A 23,167-nucleotide genomic window follows, 5' to 3' on the forward strand; every position below is an offset into this window, starting at 1 on the left:
TATGTACTTGAGCTCAAAAGAGTTGACATACAAGTTGGCTAGACTTGGTGCAAAGGTTGCACCCATAGCAGTGCCGGAGTCCTGCTGATAGAATTGGTAGTTGAACAAAAAATAGTTTCTCATGAGTGCTCTCTCTGCCAAGGAAGATATGAAGGTGGATGGTACCTCATACAGCTCAATTCCTGAGTCAAGGAGTTGGCTGAGCATTGTCAAGGTTTCCTGTTGCGGAATCTTTGTGTAACCTGCACAAGTCACCTACACTTCAAAAGGTCTGTCTGTGCTCTTTCAAAAAAAATGTATCCTTGCCATTCCTCACCACATTTGTTTTCCTTATTCACACATGCTAAGAACATCTCTTTAGGCCATCAGCATAAAAATGCTGTGTACCATGGCTGTGTTTTTGGCTTGTGGTATTGCTTGTTTTGTGAAACATTATGAAAAATGTGTCATTTCCTAACTAGAAGAGTCGGGGGCATGTGGCGGTGCATTGCTTCTCTCTATATTCATAGGAGCCATTACCTTACAGGTCCAACCATGTCTAGCACATACCTTTTTTATCTGTAATTTGTCAAATTGTCCCCCAAACAATGGGAATTTTACCTACATAGTTGTTGCCCGACATGCGAAAATCGCCCCTTCCTAAACTTGGAATTTTGTCTACTTTTCAGAAATGTATGCCTTTCTGTCTTCCCATTCAGCTTTACTACCCTCCTCTTCAGTTTCCGTCCAGGCATGTCCGATTGGAAAAAAAGGTAAAATCGCCTACCTCTCAACACCTTATAAAAATATTTGTTTTTGGTTCAACCTGTTCTTGAAAGCCTGGAAAATGGCGAATACAGAACGGCAAAACATTTGTTCCTAGCTCTTACCAGGAAAAAACCACAGGCTTCTTTGTACATCATTTTATTGGGATTTTCTGAAAGAACACACATTTGCTCCCTTTGTGATTATTTTAACCCACCCCATACAGCAAATTAAGGATTGTGGGGAAAAAAGGGGCCAAATTTGGCAGAGATCACATGTAACAAAAATGTTACAAGGGATTGAATGACATACCAAAATCAGCAAAAAACGGCTTGGCACTGGGGGGGGAAACCATTGGCAGTTATGATATGATACGATATGGCATTTATAACGCACCTATACACAAGTGTTTCAAGGCGCGACAAGGCAGGGAGGGGTACAGGAGGGAAGACAGACAACGATCTTACTAGGCCAGGTGTCATTCAGATCACGCAAGTGCAAGGGAAGGGGGGGAAGGGAAATAGTGCGGGGGGTAGGGGAGGGTGGAGTACATGGAAGAGATCTACCACCAACTCGTTGCTTGGAGAAGCGACTGACCCTGAGGGAGTGGGAGGCGGATGAGCGAAGAGCACGAGAAGGAAGATATTTAGGAAGAGAGAGTTGAAGGTATTGAGGCCCCAGGTCCCAGAAGGCCTTGTGGACAATGCATAGGGTTTTTAACTTAATCCTCGCAGCCACTGAGAGTCAGTGCAGTGATTTCAGTCCTGCAGAGATACGATCCCTGGGCCTGAGGCCAAGGACAAGTCTCGCAGTCCTGTTCTGGATGAGTTGCAGAGGGCCGAGAGTAGAAGCAGGCAGATTTAGAAAGAGGCTGTTGCAATAGTCCAACCTAGAGAGAACCAGAGCTCTGGAGAAAGTGAGTTTCTGGGTGAAGGAGAGGAAAGGAAGAATACCTCTGAGAAGGTGCAGCTGGTAGTTTGACTTCTTAGAGACATCAGAGATGTGAGGAGAGAAAGAGTGTGGAGCTTGCCCAGGAATGGAGTGATGGAGATTGGGCGATAGTTAGGGATGAGGGATCGGAAGAGGGTTTCTTCAGAAGAGGGTGAACAAGGGAGTGCTTCTGGGGGATGGGAAGACACCAGTGGCGAGGTGGTTGCAGAAGTCAGCCAGAGCAGGGGCCAGGGTGTCAATGTGGTCCTTGATGATTTTGGAGGAACCTGTTTAGACGAGACTTCATAGATTGGACTTGTCTAGAAACCTTGTCAGCGGAGAACAGGGGAAAGGCAGAAAAGGAGGGAGGAGAGGTGGCCACAGAAGGGCCAGGGGAAGAGCAGGGAGTAGAGGGAGGGAGGGGAGAGGAGGAGAGCGAGGACAGGATGTCCTGAGTTTTAGAGATGAAGTGAGAAGCCAGTGCCGTGCAGAGGGCCTGGGAGGGGACAGGAGAGGTAGAGACTGTGGCAGGGTTGGCCAGTTCCTTGCAGATTTTGAAGAGATTAGCCGAGTTGTTAGATGCCGGTGAGACGCAAGCTTGGATAAGAGCTCTCCTCTTGGCGAGGACAGAGCCGGTATTGCCTTTGGAGCAGGTGGCAGGCCAGTTTGTCAGAGGATGTACAAGAAGCTGGCCATTTCCTCTCGGCCACCCTGCACTTGCGTTTAAGGGTGATGAGGTCTAAGTCGTACCATATGTTTATGTTTATATAGCGCCGCAGCCCGTAGGCATCAGGGCGCTTAACATGTAGACATGGACGACAAGTAAATAATAATAATAATAATAATAATAATAATAATAATAATAATAATAAATGACAGGACAAGCAGGCCCTGTAGATAGGCAGAAGTGCGATGTCCTGAGGTACAGGTTTATCTGAAAAGAGCTGTTTTCAGCATCTTTCTGAACTTGAGATAGTTTGGTTCTCGTCTAAGGGGAAGTGTAAGTTCATTCCATCTTAGGGTAGGTCCAAACCTTTTTTAGCAATTCCCGATTGAATTAAACCTTTATTTTCAGACCTTAAACTCCTACTAGGCCTATATGGGCTGATTTGCTTTTTCAAGTACTCAGGAGCTGTTCCATATAGGCAGTGGTGGACTAAAGACATTGCCTTGAAGGTAATGTGGTCTTGAGTCGATAACCAGTGAAGGGCTTTCCTCTCTTTGGTAATATGATCCCTTTTGGGTTTGCCGGTGATAGTCCTGACTGCATGGTTCTGGACAATTTGGCATTGCTTGATGCATTTTATGCTGGCTCCCATTATGAGCGAATTTCCATAATCCAGTGTGGACAGGACAATGGCTCTGGTTATGGTAGAGCCATTTTGTTGATTCAGATGAGGTCTGATTCGATTTAACAGTTTTTGATGGTACCGGCAGGTTTGTTTCAAATGAGCAACATGTTCATCTAATCCCAAAGAGGCCTGTAGGTAAACAACAAGGGTCTTTACTTTATCCGATACCTTGACTGTGTTCTTTTTTATTTCAAATGCCTTATTGGCTGGATCAAGTTTGGATCTAGATTGAGTAGAGCCGAATACCACGAGTTCCGTTTTCCCTCCATTGAGGCACTTCCAATTGGACTTCATCCATGCCTCAATGGAGTTGTACATGATGTTAATCTTGTTGTTGGCAGTAGTATGACAGCATGTTAACTCCATAACTAGCTGCGTGTCATCTGCAAAATTGGTGAACAATATGCCCATGTTGGTAGAAGGGTGCAGAGACAATGCATATAGATATTAAAGAGGGGCGTAAAACTGGCTCCTTGGGGTACACCGCAGTTTACTGGTTGGGAGGTTGAAGAGCGTTTGCCCCATCGTATCTTAGAGCTCCTGTTACCAAGAAACAAGGAGACCCCATCAATGGCCTCTAGCGAGCAGTTAACTGCCCTATCTAGGGCCTCTCAGAGCTTCTGATGATCCAACAAATCAAAAGCTGCCGAGAGGTCCAGTAATATGAGTAATCCCGGTTTGCTCCTATCGATGATCTCTAGCATTTTAGTCTCAAAGGTACAACAATGCCGACTCTGTCTGTGCGCCTCTCTGAAGCTGGATTGTTGAGCATGCAGGAGGTTATTTTGGTCAATATATTTTTGTAGCTTGCCTGTGGCAACTCTCTTTAACAAAAAGTTGAGAAAAGTTTGACATTTTCTGCTTTTCTTTTATCTTTTTGAGTTTACAAGTTTAAACCAGTTTTGATGATTTTTGTTAGGTCTTGCTAATTTCTGTTTGAGTGGAGCATGTTGATCGAGTATTTCTTCAAAATTGTCATTAAACAGTGGTAATTAGTTTCTCAGAGAGGTAATCCTTGCTCGTGGCATTCATGATGTTTGAGATGCCAAGTGCGAGAATGACTGGTGTGATCTTTTTGAAGTTTCTACTTAACGTGGGTTTAGGGGTGTTGTTCAATTTCTTAACGGTGTCGTGAAGTGTAAAACTTAATTCAATTTTATAGTGATCAGTCCAAATGCAGTGTTAAGTCCTGAGAATAGTAATATTCACATTATTAGATATGGCCCAGTCAAGCTGGTTTCCAGTGTTTGAAGTGGGTTCTGTGCTGACTACCTGAAAGTCAATAGCCTTAAGTTACTAAGAAAATTGCCTCTTTAGCTTGTAAGCTTCCTCTCCAACTATTGAGGTCCCCAAGTAGAATAGTTCCTGTGTTGGGTCCTTTTAAAGAGTTTAAAAGGTGGACTAGCTTTTCATTAAAGTCAAATATCAAGGTAGGTGGTCTACAGATTGCGATTAAATTGATACTGTTGTTATTTGTGGGTCTCATTTTTAGCATAATTACTACGCAACCATTGCAATGGATAGGAGAGGGGTAGAGGGCCAGATCTTGTTTTGCCATTATAGCCACTCCTTCTCCCTTACCCATCTCCCTGTTTTTACAATATATGTTGTATCCCTCAGGGACCCCAACGTCCACCGTGAGACCTATGGGTTCCTGCAGCCATGTTTCCGTAAGGAACAATATATCAAGTTTGTCATTAGTGATATAATCATAAATGTCCTGTGCATGCTTATTCAGAGGCCTCGTATTAAGGAGTCCTTTCTTAATGTCCCAGGGTTTGATGACAGTGTCCTCCGATTTGTATATGCTAAAATGGGGTAGAGCACAAGGAGATCCAGTGTCTAATGCAGTGTTTGTTAAATGGTCTCTTTAGGCTTAATAAGGCAGTATATGTCTGTGCCGTTCCTAATAGGAACGGTTTGATTCTCGTTCGTGTTTTCACCGGGGAGAGATCCCTGATCCTGTTTGATATCAGTAACCTTTTGCCGAAGCGTGGGTTCGTGATATCACTCCTTTGGGAGAGGATTGGATGGGAGGACCATGCTGTCTGTGATAATATGTGTTAACCTAACGGACCGCTTGAGCAATTTGGTCCTTTCAGCCTCAATAACTGCCAGAATATCTGATATGCCCATAATTTGGCGCCTACGAGCTTACCTGCGTGTCCTGCTCGCAAACTGCACCTAACGTTTAAGGGGTTAAACATTTTACAAACCAACCACGAACTAATTAATAAACAAAAACGGGGAGAGTTAAGGTTACCACAAATGATTTTAATATAATTATTTGTATAAATGTAAATATTTAAACTATGCTGTTAGCTTGATACCATTTGTAATGTTTTTTGTAGACTATGTGTTTGTTAGTTTAACCTTAACTCTGTAAACCATGTTTTTTCAAATAATATCTTTAGTTGAGGGACAGTTAAGGTGAATATGTTCATGGCAAAAAACAAAAACCCTTAACTTCTGTGTAAAACCCTTAGTGCAAGTGATGTTAAGGTGTCGATTTAATGCAACAAAACCCTTGAAATGTTGGAAGCTATGCCAACATAAATAAGGCCCCCTATGCGCAGTCCCTAGGCACAGTGATGACACTTCAGGAATACATGGTGACATCACTGGTACAGCAGATCACAAGTGCAAGTAAGAGATGCACAATTTAAAAAGTTTGTACCTGCCTATGTGTGGATTCAAATGCAAACCTTGATTGAAGTTTGCATTTAAAAACAATGTCCATTTACTACCATGGTATTCTTACGGACCAGAATTAATCTATTGAATGAGCATTTACCATGATGAGATACTCTAGTATCCAGGGAAAGCTTTAAGGCCTTTCTAATGTAAGGGGCCTCGAGCCTCAGGGGGCGGGAGGCAGCAACTGACCCCATGTTGCCAGTCAGCAGTCTAGTAACAGCAATATATTCATTTCTCCATTTTCTTTCTGGGGCTAAAAATGTGCGCTTCGCAGTTCACGCATTACAAGCTGCATTTTCTCTTCCCAAGGGATATACAAAAGATTATCACCTCATTGCCTTCCAACACTGGTTCCTCCACATCAGCCACTTGCAGACAAAGAAGGGTTTAGAAATCTTCAGTGGGCATTTAGTGTCTAAACACCTTGCTGGCTGGCTGCCTCGTGATAATTGGCGGCTATTAACCTGATCTTTGTTGCCATTGTAGCGTATGCACCCACGGGTGCCTTAGACTGCTTTCGTTCTCAGCAAAGGCCACCCCTAAACATGTTGAAATGGGCCACCCCACATCTACAGCAGGGCCTGCTAGTACCTTTGTCATGCTGTTCTAAATAGAGTCCCTTATACAAAGGATGCAGACTCCAACAGTATTGCATCTGAAATTGTAGATTGCCATGTGCAAGTCCCACTTTCTGTAGCTATCCTACCATTATTTACAATGCTTGACAAACGTTTTTGGACCTTCAAAAAAGACAGGGTACTCATCTCTGCTAGAATGCACTCTATATCTTCAAATACGTCAAAAATGTTTACTTATAGCTGGTACTTACCAACACTGGACCAAGGACTAATTCCAATGGACGCACATAGGGACGTACAGACCTCAATTCACAGTACTGCAATACTGTTAAAATATGCCAGCACAAATGCTGGCTTACCACACTCTGCCCAACGCTCTGCTGCTCTCGAGCTAGCTCCACACTTTAAACATTAAATGGAAAAATAAGCAGTGTCCCAACTGATTTCTCTTATGAGGTCATCACTGATGGCACCTGACATGTCCCAAGTGACATATGTATTATGGGGGACTGCTAGTTGCAACTATAATGATCGTGAAACCCATCCATATAAAATGTTTCCATTCCAAGTCTAAAAAACGTTTGAGCCGTAGGATGGATAACTTTTTCCAAACAGGATGTTGGACCCTGTGGAAAAAGTCTTGCAAATCTGTGTTATGGTTCAAAAGACAAAGGGTACAAATAAAAAGGTGCGCTTCCCTCCCTATGGAAAAAATGTATGGAAAAGGGAAAATGTCCAATTTTAATGCACACTCAGTCATAACTGCTGGATGGATTTTCTTCAAATAAAAACAAGTTGGGCTCAAAGGAAATGCTTTGTTGGTTTGGCGTTAATCCATCCAGTCGTTTTTTCAAATTTAGCATTGAGCGGAGTGCCCTTGTACCCAAAAAGTTAACCATCTCCTCATGATGCATTAATTGCAGGTCCCAAGGCTTTTCGTTTCTGAAAACCAGCATTATTCAGTTTGAGATTCAAGATCTCGATTTGTTTTCGGAAACTGCCCTAAAATTATATAGGGGGTGATCGATCGAAGGGGCCCATAGCCTACAAAGCCACCTTTACCCCGGGCAGCTTGTTCCGTCCACCTTCGTCGTTCGCTCTGTCGGTGTTCTGACTTTGGGTCCTCCTGGCCCCCCCCTAGCCAGACCATTTGTCGGCTGGCACAAATAGCGGGGTAATGGACTGGGGAGCACAAAAGGAGTGTGTCAGGGTTGGGTGTGACCTACTTGTTAGCTGGGGATGGTCTAAGACCTCAAGGTCAAATGTTACACAACTATCATTTACTAATGTGATCTGACAAACAGGACTTGTGAAGTATCTGGGAGGATTGAGTGGGAAGTGTTAGTTATTGCAGCTATAGAAGAGGGCATGTTAGCGGTTTCTCCGCTGTTAAGATGGTGTCCTGGCTGAGAGAACTGAAGCTATTATCGCAATGTGAATTAACTTTGTCATTTCATCTGCTCACTGTCTACAAACGGCTGTTCTGGTTTCAAACGTAAAAAGATTAAACAATAACTATATAAGGGTGCTGGAGTAGGGTAGTTTCAAAGCTGGAGAGGGCAGGGTAAGAAAGGAAGATTTGTGAAAGTTTTGGGCTGGGAATAGTGTCGTTTTTGAGTATTTTGATGAGATTGAGATCTGAATCTCGAGTGCCAAAAGAAAAGAGTAAATACCTCACAACTATTATATAATGAGATGTGGCTATCTCAATGATTGCTAGTTAGGGGGAAGGAGTATTTTTAGTTAATTTAGGAAGCAATCCGTATTTTTATTATAAAAATAAATTAGTGATTTCTTCCCAAATTCACCTAAAATGTGTAAGAGGCGGCAAAAAATGCTTATATTTGTTGAATTACATTCAATTAAAAGTGTGCAACAGAAGATCGAGTAATGCCAATGCAGATACTATATCCTTTGTTTTGATTGGACAAACTTTTCACGTGACCCAACAGTGAAGATCTAGCTTGTAGAGAGTTTGAAATCAGAAAAACATTTTCTGGGTAAGCACAGATTACCAAATTACATATTTAAGAGTAACATTATGCTAAGCATCAGCACACAGTAAATCCGATACTTCATGATACCAATTCTGATGCTATTTTTTACAGACTGGCACTTTAAAATAGGCTGGTGCTTAGCCCCCTTGAAAAAGGAAATGGAATGAGTGCTATAGGTTGACTTCTGCCATGACGAGCAGGACACACTGCACAATGTAGTCCAATTTTGTAAACTGGCATCAAATGAATCTTTGGCTTAAATGTCAAGGTTTTTGGCCCCAGCATCCCTGGTGAATGGGGCTAAATGCTGAGGCGTTGCTATGGTGGGGCTGACAATCAAAAGGCTAGGTAGCCCCTCCTCCCAACAGTTCCAACATTTGTGTAGCCCCAGATCTAGCCACACCCCAGCCAAAATGTCGTAATCGGTGTCCTCTGTACCACATCCGGCAGTCAATAGAGTGGTTAGTAATAGAGTGATGTGTTCCTTATACATGTTATCAGGTCTGACGTTGCAAGAATACTTACAATCTGGTTATCTGGACGAAGTGGAAGCTTGCTCATCACTGAATCCAACTCATCAAACTTTTTTAAGACGGCCTGAACCTCAGCAGAAAGTTCTTTATATTCTGAAAATTGATCATTGAACACAGCTTTATAGCGATCTCTTTCTTCATCTGATCGAATAACTGGATATTTTCTGTATTATACAAAAGAAAACACGTTGTGCATGAGCGTTGACATCTGTACAAAGCTGTAGCTATCAATGCATATGCAATATGTAAAAACCAAATAAGAGAAATATGACAATTGGGGACGTCAGCTTTCCATATGTATGGGCAGATTCGGCTTTGTTTGAATTTAAGTCTCACTTTTATTTTATAAAAAGATAGTTCACTTACAATGAAATTCCTCATGTATTTATGACAATAACTTGAATATTAACTCTTGCACAAGAAAACATCACCCATGGTAATCCTAGCCCTATCAGTTTAGAGGTTATCTAGTATGTACATTTTAATCAGAGAGCTCAACTACCCTACATTTCACTCTCCACTCCCTGCCTAGGCATGAAAACGTCACTGGCAGCTGCAAAACAGACAGATAATTTGTGGATCTGCAAATAGGCAACCTCCTAAATGTACTCCTTATTGGATTTGAGATTGTTGGGAACCAACAGCAAATCTTTCAGGCCAGTGGTGCGTTTCCTTCCATTTGACAGAGTCAACACACCCTCAAGTGAAGAACAGAGTTGAAAGGAGAAACCATAGTGTTTTTTTCTTTTAGAACGGTCGTAAAATAACATTTATGTAAATAATTAGTAACAAGATTAAGGAGTTAAAATCAAAATCAGATGTTGCCTTTCCTGAACAATGTGCAAGTGGCAAAAGGAAACTGCTTCTGCATCAACTCGGTAACCCTGCACTTCAGACCCAACAGACATTTTGTTGCCCAATGTTGCGATTCAGCCCCATACTCGTGCCATGCGCAGTTGGCAGTGGAGCTTATGACTGCCAGGAAGCAGGGGCAATTAGCACTGCGCGGACCCTGGCAGGAGTTCCAACCCACCCGGAGTCCAGAAGAAGCACAAAAGCTCATCCCCGCTAGGGAAGCGCAGACCAGCAGCCAGCAGTCTTTGTGGTTTCTTTGGCTGTGCAGTGCTCTTCCCTTGCCTTTCCTTCATCTTCCTTACACCTTAAGCCAACACTGCAACCAAGCCAACACTGCAACCAATCAACTATCAAGGCAACAAAAGCGGCCTTTCTTTTTATGATTGTACGACTAAGGACTCCCCGATTGGAATCAAAGCAAAAAGAAAAAGCACCCACGTCTTCTGAAGGGAAAACCAGCCTAAGTAACCAATGGGAATCGGGCCTTTACAAATTTTCGCAAAACATGTGGTTGATGAAGTCGAAGCTCAGATTAATGATGTCAGCAAAATATTTGCACCTCTACTTCCACATTTTCATATTCAAAGTTTCTTGACCTCATAGGAATGTTAATAACCTTATCACTTTCCTGTGAAGGCAGTCACTAATAGTACTGGGACTACCCCGGTGAATACTACCTTCATGACCAAGCTGGTGAGTGCCGCCTAGAATCCACTGACTGCAAACGGCATTCCCAGAAACCAAATAAAGCCAAAAACAAAACTGATTAAAGCAAAACAAGAAACTGCCAAGTACAAAGATGATGCACAAAGCACAATGCATAGTAGGACTGACCCTGTACAAGAAGCTAACAAGCTGGGTAAAACGGCTTGAAAATTATCTAACCAGGTAGCACTCCATGGATATAACTAATATATTATGCTATTAAGTAGATTATTCTAACAAAAGAATCTGAGCAAATGCAACAATGCAGCTCTCTCCAAAAATATGAGAGATTGTCTGCGATTGGAGTCTACTATCCCGAAATTGTTGCATTTGATTGTGTCATTTTTCATTATTATTTACCACAATTGACCAAGACTAGATTGTTTTTAAAAAAAATGTTTTTAAATGTTGACGTGACCCTGCAGCTGAATAATGCCAGGCAAATAATGGAAAGGGTGGAAATACCCGCCATCCTGTTGACATACGTTTTAATTATGGAAAGCCAAGTTAGTTTTGGATTGTTAAGTCTATTCATACCAATAGGGAGATCAAGGATTACAAAGATAACTAAAACCATCTCAAAAGGCCTAATGGTCATAGGGCTTTTTTCTCTCCCTCCTGCAGCTCAATACCAATTCTGGTAGAGAAAATAAATGTTTGACAATTCTATGTAGAATACATGTAGAGTAATGCAGCACTGCAGAAGTCACAAACACCTTATATGAGTTGTTATCCAAGAGAGCATTTAGATGCAAACCAATATATAGCTGCTATAAAGAGAACAGGCTCAGTCAATGCAATATTATTCTGGCCTCTGTAGAGACGTGACAAAATGTATTCTGCAAAGATGTTCTCTTAACATGTATTTGTTTGCCATTTGCAAGCAGGGATTCCTTTTTATATTATTCATGCTTAGTTTTCCAAGTTAATTTGTTTAAACTTGCAACATTCCATCAACGCGTTCGCAACTAGAAGGTTCCTTTAATGTAGTTGAAACTAGAGAAGGCCTACCTGCTTCAGTTACAGCATCATGCGGCTGTATGTTTGGATGAGCCCTCGGCAATCAGGAGTTGGAGAACTGACAGAAGTATGAATTAGTCTTTGAAGTATGTGAAAATAGGCAGGAAACGTAGATACTCCTTATAATTATTGGTTAAGCACACCTCCCTCAGTTGCTAATGGTGAAGAAAGCTATAAGAACTGATGCTTTAAGAGGAGAGAGGGGGCGTGAGTTTTGAATTGTTCATTGCGTCCTGTCGATGTTCCCACTCCTATGTTGCCGATTACCATTACAGACGTTTAGCAACCTTCACGTTTGGAGTATTCATAGATGAGAGTTCTGACACAATTTAATAAGCAGTTTGGATGGCCAGGCTGGTCAAACGCATTGGTCAATCAGATACAAATCTGGTTGCTACTTTGTCTGAATCCAACCCAGTAAACTTTCTTCTTCTTTGGGTGAAAGATAAACACATCAGAATGGTGCTGCTACATAATTCCTACTTCGATGCAAATAGTGCTTCTTTACAGCATTGAACCTTGCTACAAATCGAGGTGGAATCTTTGGTTGAGGGGAACAGAAAAAAAGCAGTAGTCCCACTTGCAAATCACTACGGGGGCCTCACAAACCTAGAAGATCCTAACTGATTATAGGAAGCTTTCATCATCTGTAAAAATACACATTTGCATCAATAAGTCTGGAAACTCCACCCCATATTTTGTCCCGAACACTGAAGGATTGGAAAATAAACTAGAGTATCCAGGGGTACTTTCTCGGATTTGTCTACAAGAAACTTGGTCAATTGATTTAGTCCATCTAGAAGGCTGTGTTTTGATTTGTTATGTGGCAGAATCCAATAGGGCAGGACAAAAACACAGGCAGCCTCTTTATGATTGCTTCCTTAATAGTGTTTTCGTCCATGGAATAGTTAATCATCTAGATTTTCAGATTGCTAAACTAACAAAAAAGGGCCATCTAATTTTGCTTATTAAATGTTACTTTTCTCCACAGGTGACAAATGACAAATGTTTTTGCTAAGGTGCACCAGAAGATCCTAATAGCTATGTGTTTGCATTGAACAAAGTCATATCTGATTGTGATTTGTGGGAACATTCATTTTTTTTTTTTTTTAAATCGCCTCGACTCTCTCATGGAATCCTCCTGATCCCATTGAGGAAGCGGTGAATTGACACCTATACCTAAATGTTTATAGCACACCATACAGATAATAATGGCCTTACTGTGCCTAATTGTACTATTGAATGAGGGCTGTGCCTAGTCAATGAGAGAGTGGAGACTTCCTACCTGGCCCAAAGTCCATAATGGAAGTAGTCTCGGACTGTTAAATATAAGTAATTAGTCAGAGTCAGTCTAGTCAAAATAAAGTAATGTCTATATCCGAGACCTATGCTTGCCCCCATGCTTTTACAACAACTAAGTGGTGGTATACAAGTCAACACAAAAGAGTATCAAAAGAAAGTCAAGATGGCAATTGAGTTGGATTACACTCCCTTCCCCAAGCTTGAGTAAGAAGAGTGTGTTAGGAGCTTGGATGGCTACTTCACACAGTTAAATGGGGCACACTTCTTCCAGGCTTCCCTCGCCTGGCTCGGAATTCACACGGTTCAACAGCATACAGTTTAATCGGTATTCCCTCGCCTGGTTTGGTATTAATTTCTCAAAACAGTTTTCTCAGGCTTCTCTCGCCTGGTTCGGCATCAACCTTTAAATGTTTCACAATGGGGTTCCCTTCCTCAACAGTTCAACAATCCTTCAATGGTTTATATGACAGAGACCTTTGTAAATGCACAGTATTTGCTGGCCCTGTGCAGGACCACTGTTACTAAGGCCGTCTACACAGTTCACCTTCAAATGGGTTACACAAATTTACTTTTTTTACCAAATTCAAGACAGTCTTTCACAAACACAAGGGGGAGATTTCGCTCCCACTTTTCCCAGTGTAGCTCCCCCTTTTCCTCACTTTCTCCTTAGTGGTCTTCCTTATATCGGTCCTTTGTGTTGTTGCAGATCAGAGACCTTCGAGAACGCAAGGGTTTTGACTTTCTCCTCTGCGCGACCACTCGGATCTGTCCTTCACTTCTGTATGTATGTTTCTGTGCCACTTGCACGTTAAGTTTCTTTCTCTTCCTTTATTAGCTTGGTGCCTCTTGCACACTTGCTTTCTCATTCGTCTGTTCGGGTTACTCTCACTCTCTTGGTTCGGGTTGCTCTTACCCTCTTGTCTGTCCTCCCTTGAGACACTCCCGTCTCCCTGTAGGTTCAGTCAATGCTGGTGTTTCAAGAAGTTCTTCTGTAATATGGGTTCAAGACCCTTTTGACCTTTTCTTATGTGTTGGTCCCTGACCCCTTTGGCTTTTCCATACAAATAGTCTCTGCACTGCAAGTCTCAGAATGCCCCTCTTTCTAAAGACAATCATGGACTTTTCAGTCTTTTACTTTTGCGCCTCTTGCACCAATCCTTCCCTCGCTCCAGCCACCCACACGCTACAGAGTTTCCATTTCTCTTCCTGAAACTCACCAGTAAGTGTCTTACTGGCGAGCGGTCTTCGGGATGCTTGGGGCGAGGTCAGGGTCTCACCACCTGCCCCCTCTGCTTCCCTGGGTACTGGCACATGTGCTAAGGGACCGTGAATTCCGCTCGACACGGCCAGCAGGTTGCAGTCTGCCTTTCTCCGCCTCTCTGGCAACACAGCTCCCTAGCCACGCTGCAGCCCCTTTCAAGCACTAGGACAGCGTCTTAGCACTGATTTCCTCTGGATTCTTCAGGCCCGTTCTGCTGTTTCTTCCTGCTCTCTGGCTCTTGCGGTCCAATCTGCTCGCTGGCAAACTGGCTTGGGACTGAGAAGGGATCCCCTGCTGAAATCAGGCATAGCAAGACATGCCTGTCCTTTAGCCCTGTACATTCAAGTGGAGGTCAGGTGTGAATAGTCAGTGTTAAATGCCTGACCCTGCCTGATTCTTAATGCAACAACTTGATGTTAGTGGGTGGCAGTCTTCCCTCTGTTTCTTAAGGTGGTTCCAGCAGGTAATCCTCATTATTCCTGGTTGCCTCTTCTTCCCGGTATTTGTTGGAAATGGGGAGGGGTAACGGGATAGGACTTACAGTAGCCCATGAAGGAGGAGGGAATGTCGGGTGGGGGGGGTTGGAAAAAGGGGGATCCCATGTCTCACCTTCGGACTCCTCGTTCCCAATCCTGTGGACCCTCTACCCAAGTGATCCTCCCTCGCTTGTCCACCCCTAGGTTCTGGATCCAACAGAGATGGCCGTGCCCTGGCCACCTGGGAAGTGGATCCTCAGGTAGTAGGTAGGGAAAAGCTGTTAGGTTTTTCACACGATCAATGTACAAAGAGATCATTCAAGAGGTGTACCATTTTTCCTGGATGTGTTATTTGGGGTTATTGGCTCATTAAAGTGTAACAAAAGTCATGGCCCAGATCTGGTACCCTTAGATCTTTAGAAGAAGATCATAGAACTGTGGGTGCCATTGATTAGGCCGATTTGTAATGCTAAACTGAAGCTTGGGAAATGTCCTGTTAGGCCATTTTCCCAATCTTCAGAATGGGTGATAGTGCTTCACCACCGTCCAGCCATCCCCATTTGTGTCTCTTAGAGTGTGCTTTTACAATCTTTAGTATTGCTCCGTTAATCACACTTAGGGACTGGATCTCAATTAATAATATTTTAGCCCAAACAAAGCTTTGCTTCTGGGTAGGCATAAGTACCCATCACGAAGGCCTAAACATGTATTTTTTGGCATTTAAGTGAGTGTTTGTGAACCCTTTCCTGTGTCGTTTCTGGACCTAGCTGCTGCAGGTGATTTTTTACGTTAGCAATCTATTGTGGTCTATTGTCATTAGTTAGGTATTCCTCAGAGTATGTTAAGCATTTTGGCCTCTCGGCATCAGGGTAATTCAACAGTGGTAAGCTCTTAAACTAATGGTTTGGTAACCAAGCCTTTTTCAGTTACCTGTGGAGTCCAGGATCCTGAATATTTATTCATTTATTTTGACATTTGTTGAGCGCACCTAACCCGGAGGCAACTGGCCACTAGTTACATAAGAGTGATGGTTACGGTATTTACATATTGTACGTTACATAATACAATTGGTTACATAAGAGTGAGGGTTACGGAGATAACATATTGAACGTTACATATTAAATAGCTGGTGTAGGTCGTTCCTCTAAGAGTCTTGTGAAAAGAGCCAGGGCTTAAGGCCTTTGCGGAAGGACCAAAGGGAGGGATCTGATCTAAGCGCTAAAGGCAAGGCATTCCATTGTTTGGCCGCAATCACGGGAAAGCTACAGCCACCAGCTTTTTGGCACCTGTTATCTGGGGATGGTTAGGAGGCATGTGTAGGCCGATCGGGTAGGTCTATTGGATTGGGTCTTGGAGATTTGTCCGGCTAGATAGATCATGCACTGTTCGACAGACATTGGTGGGTCAGAGATAAGGTTTTGAAAGTGATGCATTCCCAGACGGGGAGCCACTGGATATTACGTCTGGCTGATGAAATGTGATTTATTTATTTTTTAGGGATCTTGAGAGCAGCTCTTACGGCATTGTTCTGGATAATTTGTAGTTTGTTAATGTTGCGCAAATTAGAACCTGCAAAGTGGGAATTGCAGTGGTCAATGCTAGACAGCATAAGGGCTCTGGTGAGGGTGATAAAGTTGTCAGAGGTCAGGAATGGTCTGCTGGCATTGATCAATTTGGCGGTGTAAGCTGTAGCTGTGTCTGTGGCGTTTACCTGCCTAGTTAGGGAGAGCGAGAAGTCTAGAAATACTAATGTTTTAACCTCTTTGGATATGGGGATGATGAGTGATTTATAGGAGTCAGGGAGGTTATTTAGCCGAGATTGGGAGCCAATGAAGAATAGTTCTGTTTTCTCGTCATTAAGGCAGAGCTTGTGTTGTGTCATCCAGGCTTGGATGGTTAAGTACATTTAATTCAGTATGTTGGAGTCTGTCGTAGTTGCCGATGATGGGTAGGAGTATTTGAGTGTCATCTGCGTAGTTTGTGTATGTGACACCCAGTTTGTCTAAGAGGTTGAACAGTGGCTCGGTGAAGATGTTGAAAAGTGTTGGCGAGACACAAGAGCCTAGAGGTACTCCACAGGTGACTGCGGCTGGAGGGGCTGCCGCTGTGGTTGAGATCATTCTCATTGAACGGTTGAACAGGAAGGATTCTATCCACTTTATGGCATTGGCCGAGAAATTAGCAGCTTGAGCGAGGTGTTGACAAGTATATTGTCATTTACCAGGTCAGGCTGCTGAGAGGTCGAGTAGGCTGGCTAGGTTACCTTGGTCTTTGATCTCGTCCATTTAGATTTTGATGTCTAGGAGGGCGGTTTCCGTCCCGTGACCAGGGTGGAAGCCAGGTTGGCAGAGGCCAAGGAAGTTGTTAGTTTACAGGTATTTTTTAATTTGTAGGTAGGCCACTCTATCAAGTATTTTCAGGAGGAAGGGTACTGTGGTGATAGGGCGGTAATTAGTGGGCACAATGGGGTCCAGTATGTTTTTTTTTTTTAAGAAGTGGGAGTACCCAGGCTTCTTTAGGATTTTCTGGTGCATCGCTAGACGAGGAGTTGTTAATCAGGGTTGTGATGAAGGGGGCCAGTTCTTCGGCACATTCTTTTATGAAGGTGGGAGCGCAAATGTCTCCTTGACATCTGGAAGGTTACAGGCCTTTGATGATTTTGGTGGTTTCAGTAGTGGTTACAGGGGTGAATTGAAATCTGGGTGTGGGGCTGTCGGGTGTGGGTCGCTGGTCAAGGGTCGGGGTGGCTGGCGTGAGTGTAGTTTTCTTTGCCGTGATTTGTTTTGGAGTAGGGAGATTTTGTTGAGGGCATTTTGGATATTTATGCAACAAGATAGATCTTTGATACAGTGGTCAGGCGGAGGGGCTGCTGTTTCGAGTTCACGTAGACTGGTAAAGAGTTCTTTCGTGCTAGAGTTTGCTTTTGCAATTCTCTCGTTGTAGGAGTTAACTTTGGATTGAAGTATGGCTCGTTTATACTCTTTAGCCAAGGCATTGAACTGAAGTTTAGCCGCATGGGAAAGTGTTTGTTTACCAGTGGAGCACAGTATTTTCAAAATATTTAATGAATGCCTCGAGATCCGCCTCAAATCTATGAGGCGTACATTGCAGCAGAGAAGTCTTGTGCAGATAGCAGGGCGTTACAATGTTCCATCCGAATTTCCGAAAAAAAGAAAATGATTCTACAGCCTTTAAATCAGCAATCGGCGTTGAAAAGCCCACAGGCTTACCTTTTATTTTTTCAATGGATGCGCGCTGCAAGTAGTAGATGAGTCCACTAGAGGAGCTCCTGAGCCTCTACAGTGTAGCGAGTAGATCGATATTAGTACCCATTCTGCTTACCCAGTTTACTAATTCACTTTACAAAGTTTCAGATGTCACAGTAGACTCCCCACATGTGGGCAGACTGCAAATTCCAGTTTTGGCGTTGCAGCAACTGGATTTATTGTCCATGTTTGTATTAGAAAGTATACAAGCATTACTCTATGAAACAATTATCACCCATCAGTTCAATCTTACCATTACAATGAAGATGGTGTTTTAGTGTTGGCATATTGTAGCCCGGTAGATTCCCTCTGGTTTCTATCGATTATGTGATAGGTGGTGGGCCATCCCCATGGAGTAGTGTATGTCTAAGTGATTTCCAAGCATCAGAGGGCATGGGTGCGACTCTGTCCAGTTCTACCTGGGTAGTATACAAGACTGTCAACTGTCCCTTCCTGCATTTATCAAATTCAGTCCTACTCACCACTAGTAATCCCAAATCAGGGGACAGGTGAAGGAGAGAGGGCTCAAGCGGAAGAGAGTAAACGAGGACAGCAGGTTTCATTATTATTCACACTCCCATAGTGATTTCTTCAGGAAGAATCCATTTAAGAGTGAAGGGGTGGGATCTGCCAAGGAGAGGGGCCTTCTAAAAAATAAGTCGAATGCTGTCTGAGCCAGGTTTTGAGACACCATGTCACAATAGCACCTACAGCACCATCAACAAATGTGCCTCGCCTGCCCTGCAAGCACTAGTGCTGAGACTAGCACTTTGTTCTGGAACCAAACAAGTTAGGGTGTGGTTACACACAGGCATCTTTCACCCCGGATCATGCAATCTATGACCTACATGTCCTTTTGATGCCATGGTTGATTCCGGAGCAGTAGAGCCAGAGTGCTACCTCACAGTTGTCACTCAGCCAGTGGTCGAAGTGTATGAAAAGAAGTAGTGGAACTATGTTCCCTACTGGTCTGCTCCGCTCCCCTCCCCACAAACCGCATAGACAACCCCTCCCATGCACAATAAAAACCCCAAAACACATGTGCCTGCTGTTTAAGGGAACATCCAGTGCAGTGCACTGAAAGTGCAAGTTTCAACTTCTTCCCACACTTTTATTTCAAAACGAAACCGTTCCTGCATAGCTCTTCCTGCAACGCTTAGAATCAGACACCACCCAGTTTAGGCCCACCGTCCACAGGAAAGAAGAACACCAAGATGATAAACCACAACTTGGCCAGCCCCCCTGATAACCCCAGCAAATTATCAACACCCTTAGAAAGAGGCCCTGGCTTTCGGGGCCTAGGTCAATTTCAGTGCATCTGTGGTTAAACAAATTGCTGCATACAAGAATCTAACTGGCTACAAAACACTTGTTGAAAAGTGTATGTTGGATAAGGCCCTGCCCTTATCTAGCAATGTGAAGGGGTTTTGTGCTGTGAAACATATATGCGAGATCTTATTCAACAGGCTTTATTCTGATTTATAACAAAAATAAATAAAATGAGGAATTACATTGGGGAAATCAGCCCCAAACAAGTTTCGGCTTGGGGGTTGCCAGCAACAAAAGGCCCCCCACAGTCGATGCTAGAACACACAAGTGCTATTTGCTACCTTGCAAGACTTTGGTCTTGGCTGAGGCCTCTTACAATGGAAGTTCTGGGACACCAACCTGTGAAGTGAAGGGGGCCATAAACCTTCAATCAAACTGGGAAACCCTCTCCCCCACACAGGGCTGAGGTGACAGTTGGTGGTAGCTGAAGAGAAAGAAAATAGTCCAGTGAAGGACAAAGGCCAGCCCATTTGTTTCAAAAGACCATTTTAATAAGAAACTTTGAAGACGGTTATTTTTGCAACAGAAATTCGCAGGAATGTAAAAACTGTTTTAATGTAATTTTGTGGGTTTTAATTTAAGACGTAGCCTTCACTGCCACCTTGGGAACAGAAATGGCAAAGAATTGGGTATTCCAAGGAAAGTGTACATAATGCCAATGTGAAATTCAATAGTGACATGCCTAATGATAATCCATACACATGTATAAAGTTATAGAATTTTAGGCCGAATATTTCACACTAAAAATGACAAAAAATTATTAGAAGGGCGAAACAATGTCTTACAAATTGGAGAGTTGGACTGGCATGATCTGCATAAAATATGTAACCTGCTTATGTAAGTTTTTAAAAGGCCCCAACTGTACAAATGTGCCATTTATGGCAAAACTGGATTTTAGCTAAAGTAACTGTGGGAGGTTCTGGACATTGTAAAACTTGCATCATAAATCTGACATTATGCCCTTGAAACCCAACCAGTTGAGAGGAAGGCGGTAACTATCACCCCTGACCAATCCAATTGTTTAGAGGTGTGCTTAGTCAAGCTTGCCCTACCGTATAATTCTATGATGTCACCATGCACTATAAAAAGGGTAGCTGACAGAACTCTGGACAGACTCTTTCCTGAATTTCCTGCACCTGCGTTCCTGATCATCTACATTCATCTTGCCAGATTCCAGATCCCACTTCAAAGCCAAAGCATAGCCGATTCCAGATTCCACTGCAAGGCCAAAGCATTACTGGCCATCCCAGCAAGGCCTCAATCGAGAAATCCCAAAAAAAAATCCCAATAACCAAAGAGAAAAGCTGCAGTATTCTTTTGTGAAGCATCCTGAGACTTGACCGGTTTTTTGCCCACTAATGCATGCCCGCTGCAACCCTGCCATCTAGCCGTCCTGATTATCCATCCATTGCGAATCAATCTTTGAACGCACCATGGCTTTCTTTAACAATATAGTCTAAATAATTTAGATTTAAGTAAAATGTGCCTTTCAGTTTTAAAACGATTTCCTCTTTTTAACTGCTCTATTTTCCTAAAAACTAACCTCATTCTACCTTCCAAATCTCTCTCAATCCACTAGCTATAGCCCTCCTTTCACTTCTGTATTGTCCCTGTGTAGTGCATCTATCAACCTGCCCAGAAACCGCATTCCAATTCAGTGATTTTCACCCGTTTGAAAAAAAAAAACATTTTGGCATTTAAAACAGCAAACTAGAAAAAAATGCAACTTTTCCATGTGTGAATTCGGCTGCACTGGGTTTTCAATTTCAATCTGTTTTGTGAACTGTATGCTTTTGTGATAACTTACCTTATGGTTGATAGTGATATAACAGCCCTAATACTGTGATAAAAAATATGTATATCATTAAAGACGCATATAATTATTTGTCAAATCCGAGTGTCATTTTAGGCCTTTGCAAATTTTGTGAGGGAAGGTTGGATTTTGATTGTTTGCTGCCTCTTATCCCCGACTACCTGCTGCTTCTATCTAACTCAGAATTCGATTATTTGTGGGTTATGGAAACATTGCAGGAGGAAACCTTAACTTGGGTGCCATCTATCCTAATTCAAAATGTGCTCCTATTCAATTGTGCTTTGGAGATGTTCATGTAAAAGGTTAACCAAGCGTAGTTCAGTAGTTTTTATGGTAATTATCGCCCCATCTGTGATTGCGGCCCAATATTAAAATGTGTGATTTTTGTGAATTTTAAAATAAATAAATATTGTATTTTCACCAACCGGCCTGGTTCATGGTCCATTGTGTCCCGGGGTATTTGTTAAAGGGCGTGTGAGACGGGTCGGGTACCGCCTCAATTTGAATTAGTTGAAATTAACTAAAAAACATTCCTATTGAGCACAGCATCCCAGGCTAACACCCAGTATACATTGAAGAAGCAGAAGAAATGAGCAACCCAATTAATTTAACAGACCGTTTCAAAGACGAGGCAAACCCCACGGAGCACCCATCACATCTGGACACAAAATGAAAGCAGATCAACAGAACAACTGCAAGACAATACCAATATTAAAAAATAAACCAAATAATACATTCTGACCAAGTTGGTTTCGTTCTTGGGAGACAGGGCGCAGACACTATGAGAAAAACACTTCACTTACTCCACGAGGCACATGGTATGGGAGGGGACCCATCACTTTTGTCGTTAGATGCCGAGAAGGCCTTTGATAGGGTGTCATGGGAATTTCTGGAACAGGTATTGGTCTCGAACGGGTTAGGGCCAAAACTCTGCCACGCCATCAAAGCGCTGTACACCTCCCCCACATCTTTAGTAGTGGTGAACGGAGGTTACTCACAATGGTTTCCACTGGAAAGGGGGACGAAGCAGGGCTGCCCACTGTCAGCGATATTATTTGTAATGTCCCTTGAACGATTAGCTCAAAAATTGAGACAAGATAGTAGAGTCAAAGGTATCACAGTAGGTGATCGAGAATACAAACTGGGCCTATATGCCGATGATATCTTATTACACTTAACTGATCCCTTAGATTCGGTCCAGGCCGCGCTTGAAATAATTGAAGAATATGGTCAGTTGGCAGGCCTGAAAATTAACACTGCGAAATCTGTCGTCCTCCCAATTGACAAAAGTAGAGACTCTGAGGTCGAACGGTTTGCCCCCCTAGGAGTAAAAGTCAGTATCACCACGCTCCGATACTTGGGTATTAATGTTACTCAGGACCTAGGATCCATATATGAAGCCAATTTCCCACCATTGTCACTTGCCCTTCAAAAAGATATTCAAAGATGGTCCAAGCTCACCATCTCTTGGCTGGGCCGTTTAAATGCCATAAAAATGGTGATCCTCCCTAAGATACTGTATTTGTTCCAAATGCTTCCCATTAGAATGCCCCCAGAATACTTCCCGAAACAAGGAAATTGCTACTAGCCTTCTTGTGGCACGGCCAGAAGCCTAGTATTCCGAGATCCTTGCTCCAGCTTCGAAAAGATAATGCAGGGGTAGGCCTACCGGACATTGAAACATACTATAGGATGGGCCAACTCCGTGTCCTCCTTCCACATGTCAGGCAGCAGTCAGAGCCACAGTGGATAGCCCTGGATAACTATCACCTCCGTCCCTTTATTTTGGGTGAATGGCTATGGGTGCCTGGGTCCCAATTAAGTAATAGCATCAAATCTCATCCCATTATAGGTACAATATGGGCAATATGGAAACCGGGCAAGAAAATGTTTGGAGTTACGACATGGCCCTCTCCTCTGGGCCACTTATGGTCCCCGGGTATCCGAGATGCAATCCCGGAACCAGGAAGCTTTGAGACCTGGTACCAGGCTGGTCTAGAAAGGGCAGGTCAACTTTGGAGAAATGGCTCTTTTATAACCATTCAGGAACTTCAGGAGGCGCTTGGCATAGGCCCACTCTCGGTTTTCCTGTACATGAGACTCAAGGGGGTATTGACATGGCCGGTATGGAAAGAACAATTGCAGAGGGACCTTACCCCATTCGAGAGAATTCTTGACACATGCACGGGCTCCAGAGGTCTGATAAGTGCAATGTACCTGGCACTGATTGAGGTCGATATTACACCCTCCCTGACACTGAAAGGCAGATGGGAATCGGATATGGGTAGGCAAATTTCGCAGAAGTTATG

The 23,167-nt window shown here is 43.1% G+C and overlaps 1 protein-coding gene across 3 annotated transcripts in view; it reads right to left on the reverse strand.

The window, feature by feature from the left end:
• Positions 1-23,167, reverse strand: part of MARVELD2 (MARVEL domain containing 2) — a 323,008-nt gene that overhangs the window by 71,102 nt on the left and 228,739 nt on the right. For all 3 annotated transcript variants that reach the window (XM_069627536.1, XM_069627534.1, XM_069627535.1), the window contains exon 5: positions 8,824-8,995. In XM_069627536.1, coding sequence (XP_069483637.1) covers positions 8,824-8,995 — 172 coding nt within the window. The remainder of the gene's footprint in view (positions 1-8,823; positions 8,996-23,167) is intronic.

This window comes from Ambystoma mexicanum, chromosome 6p (genome assembly GCF_040938575.1).
Source record: "Ambystoma mexicanum isolate Mex_15411 chromosome 6p, UKY_AmexF1_1, whole genome shotgun sequence".
NCBI classification, from domain to species: Eukaryota; Metazoa; Chordata; class Amphibia; order Caudata; family Ambystomatidae; genus Ambystoma; species Ambystoma mexicanum.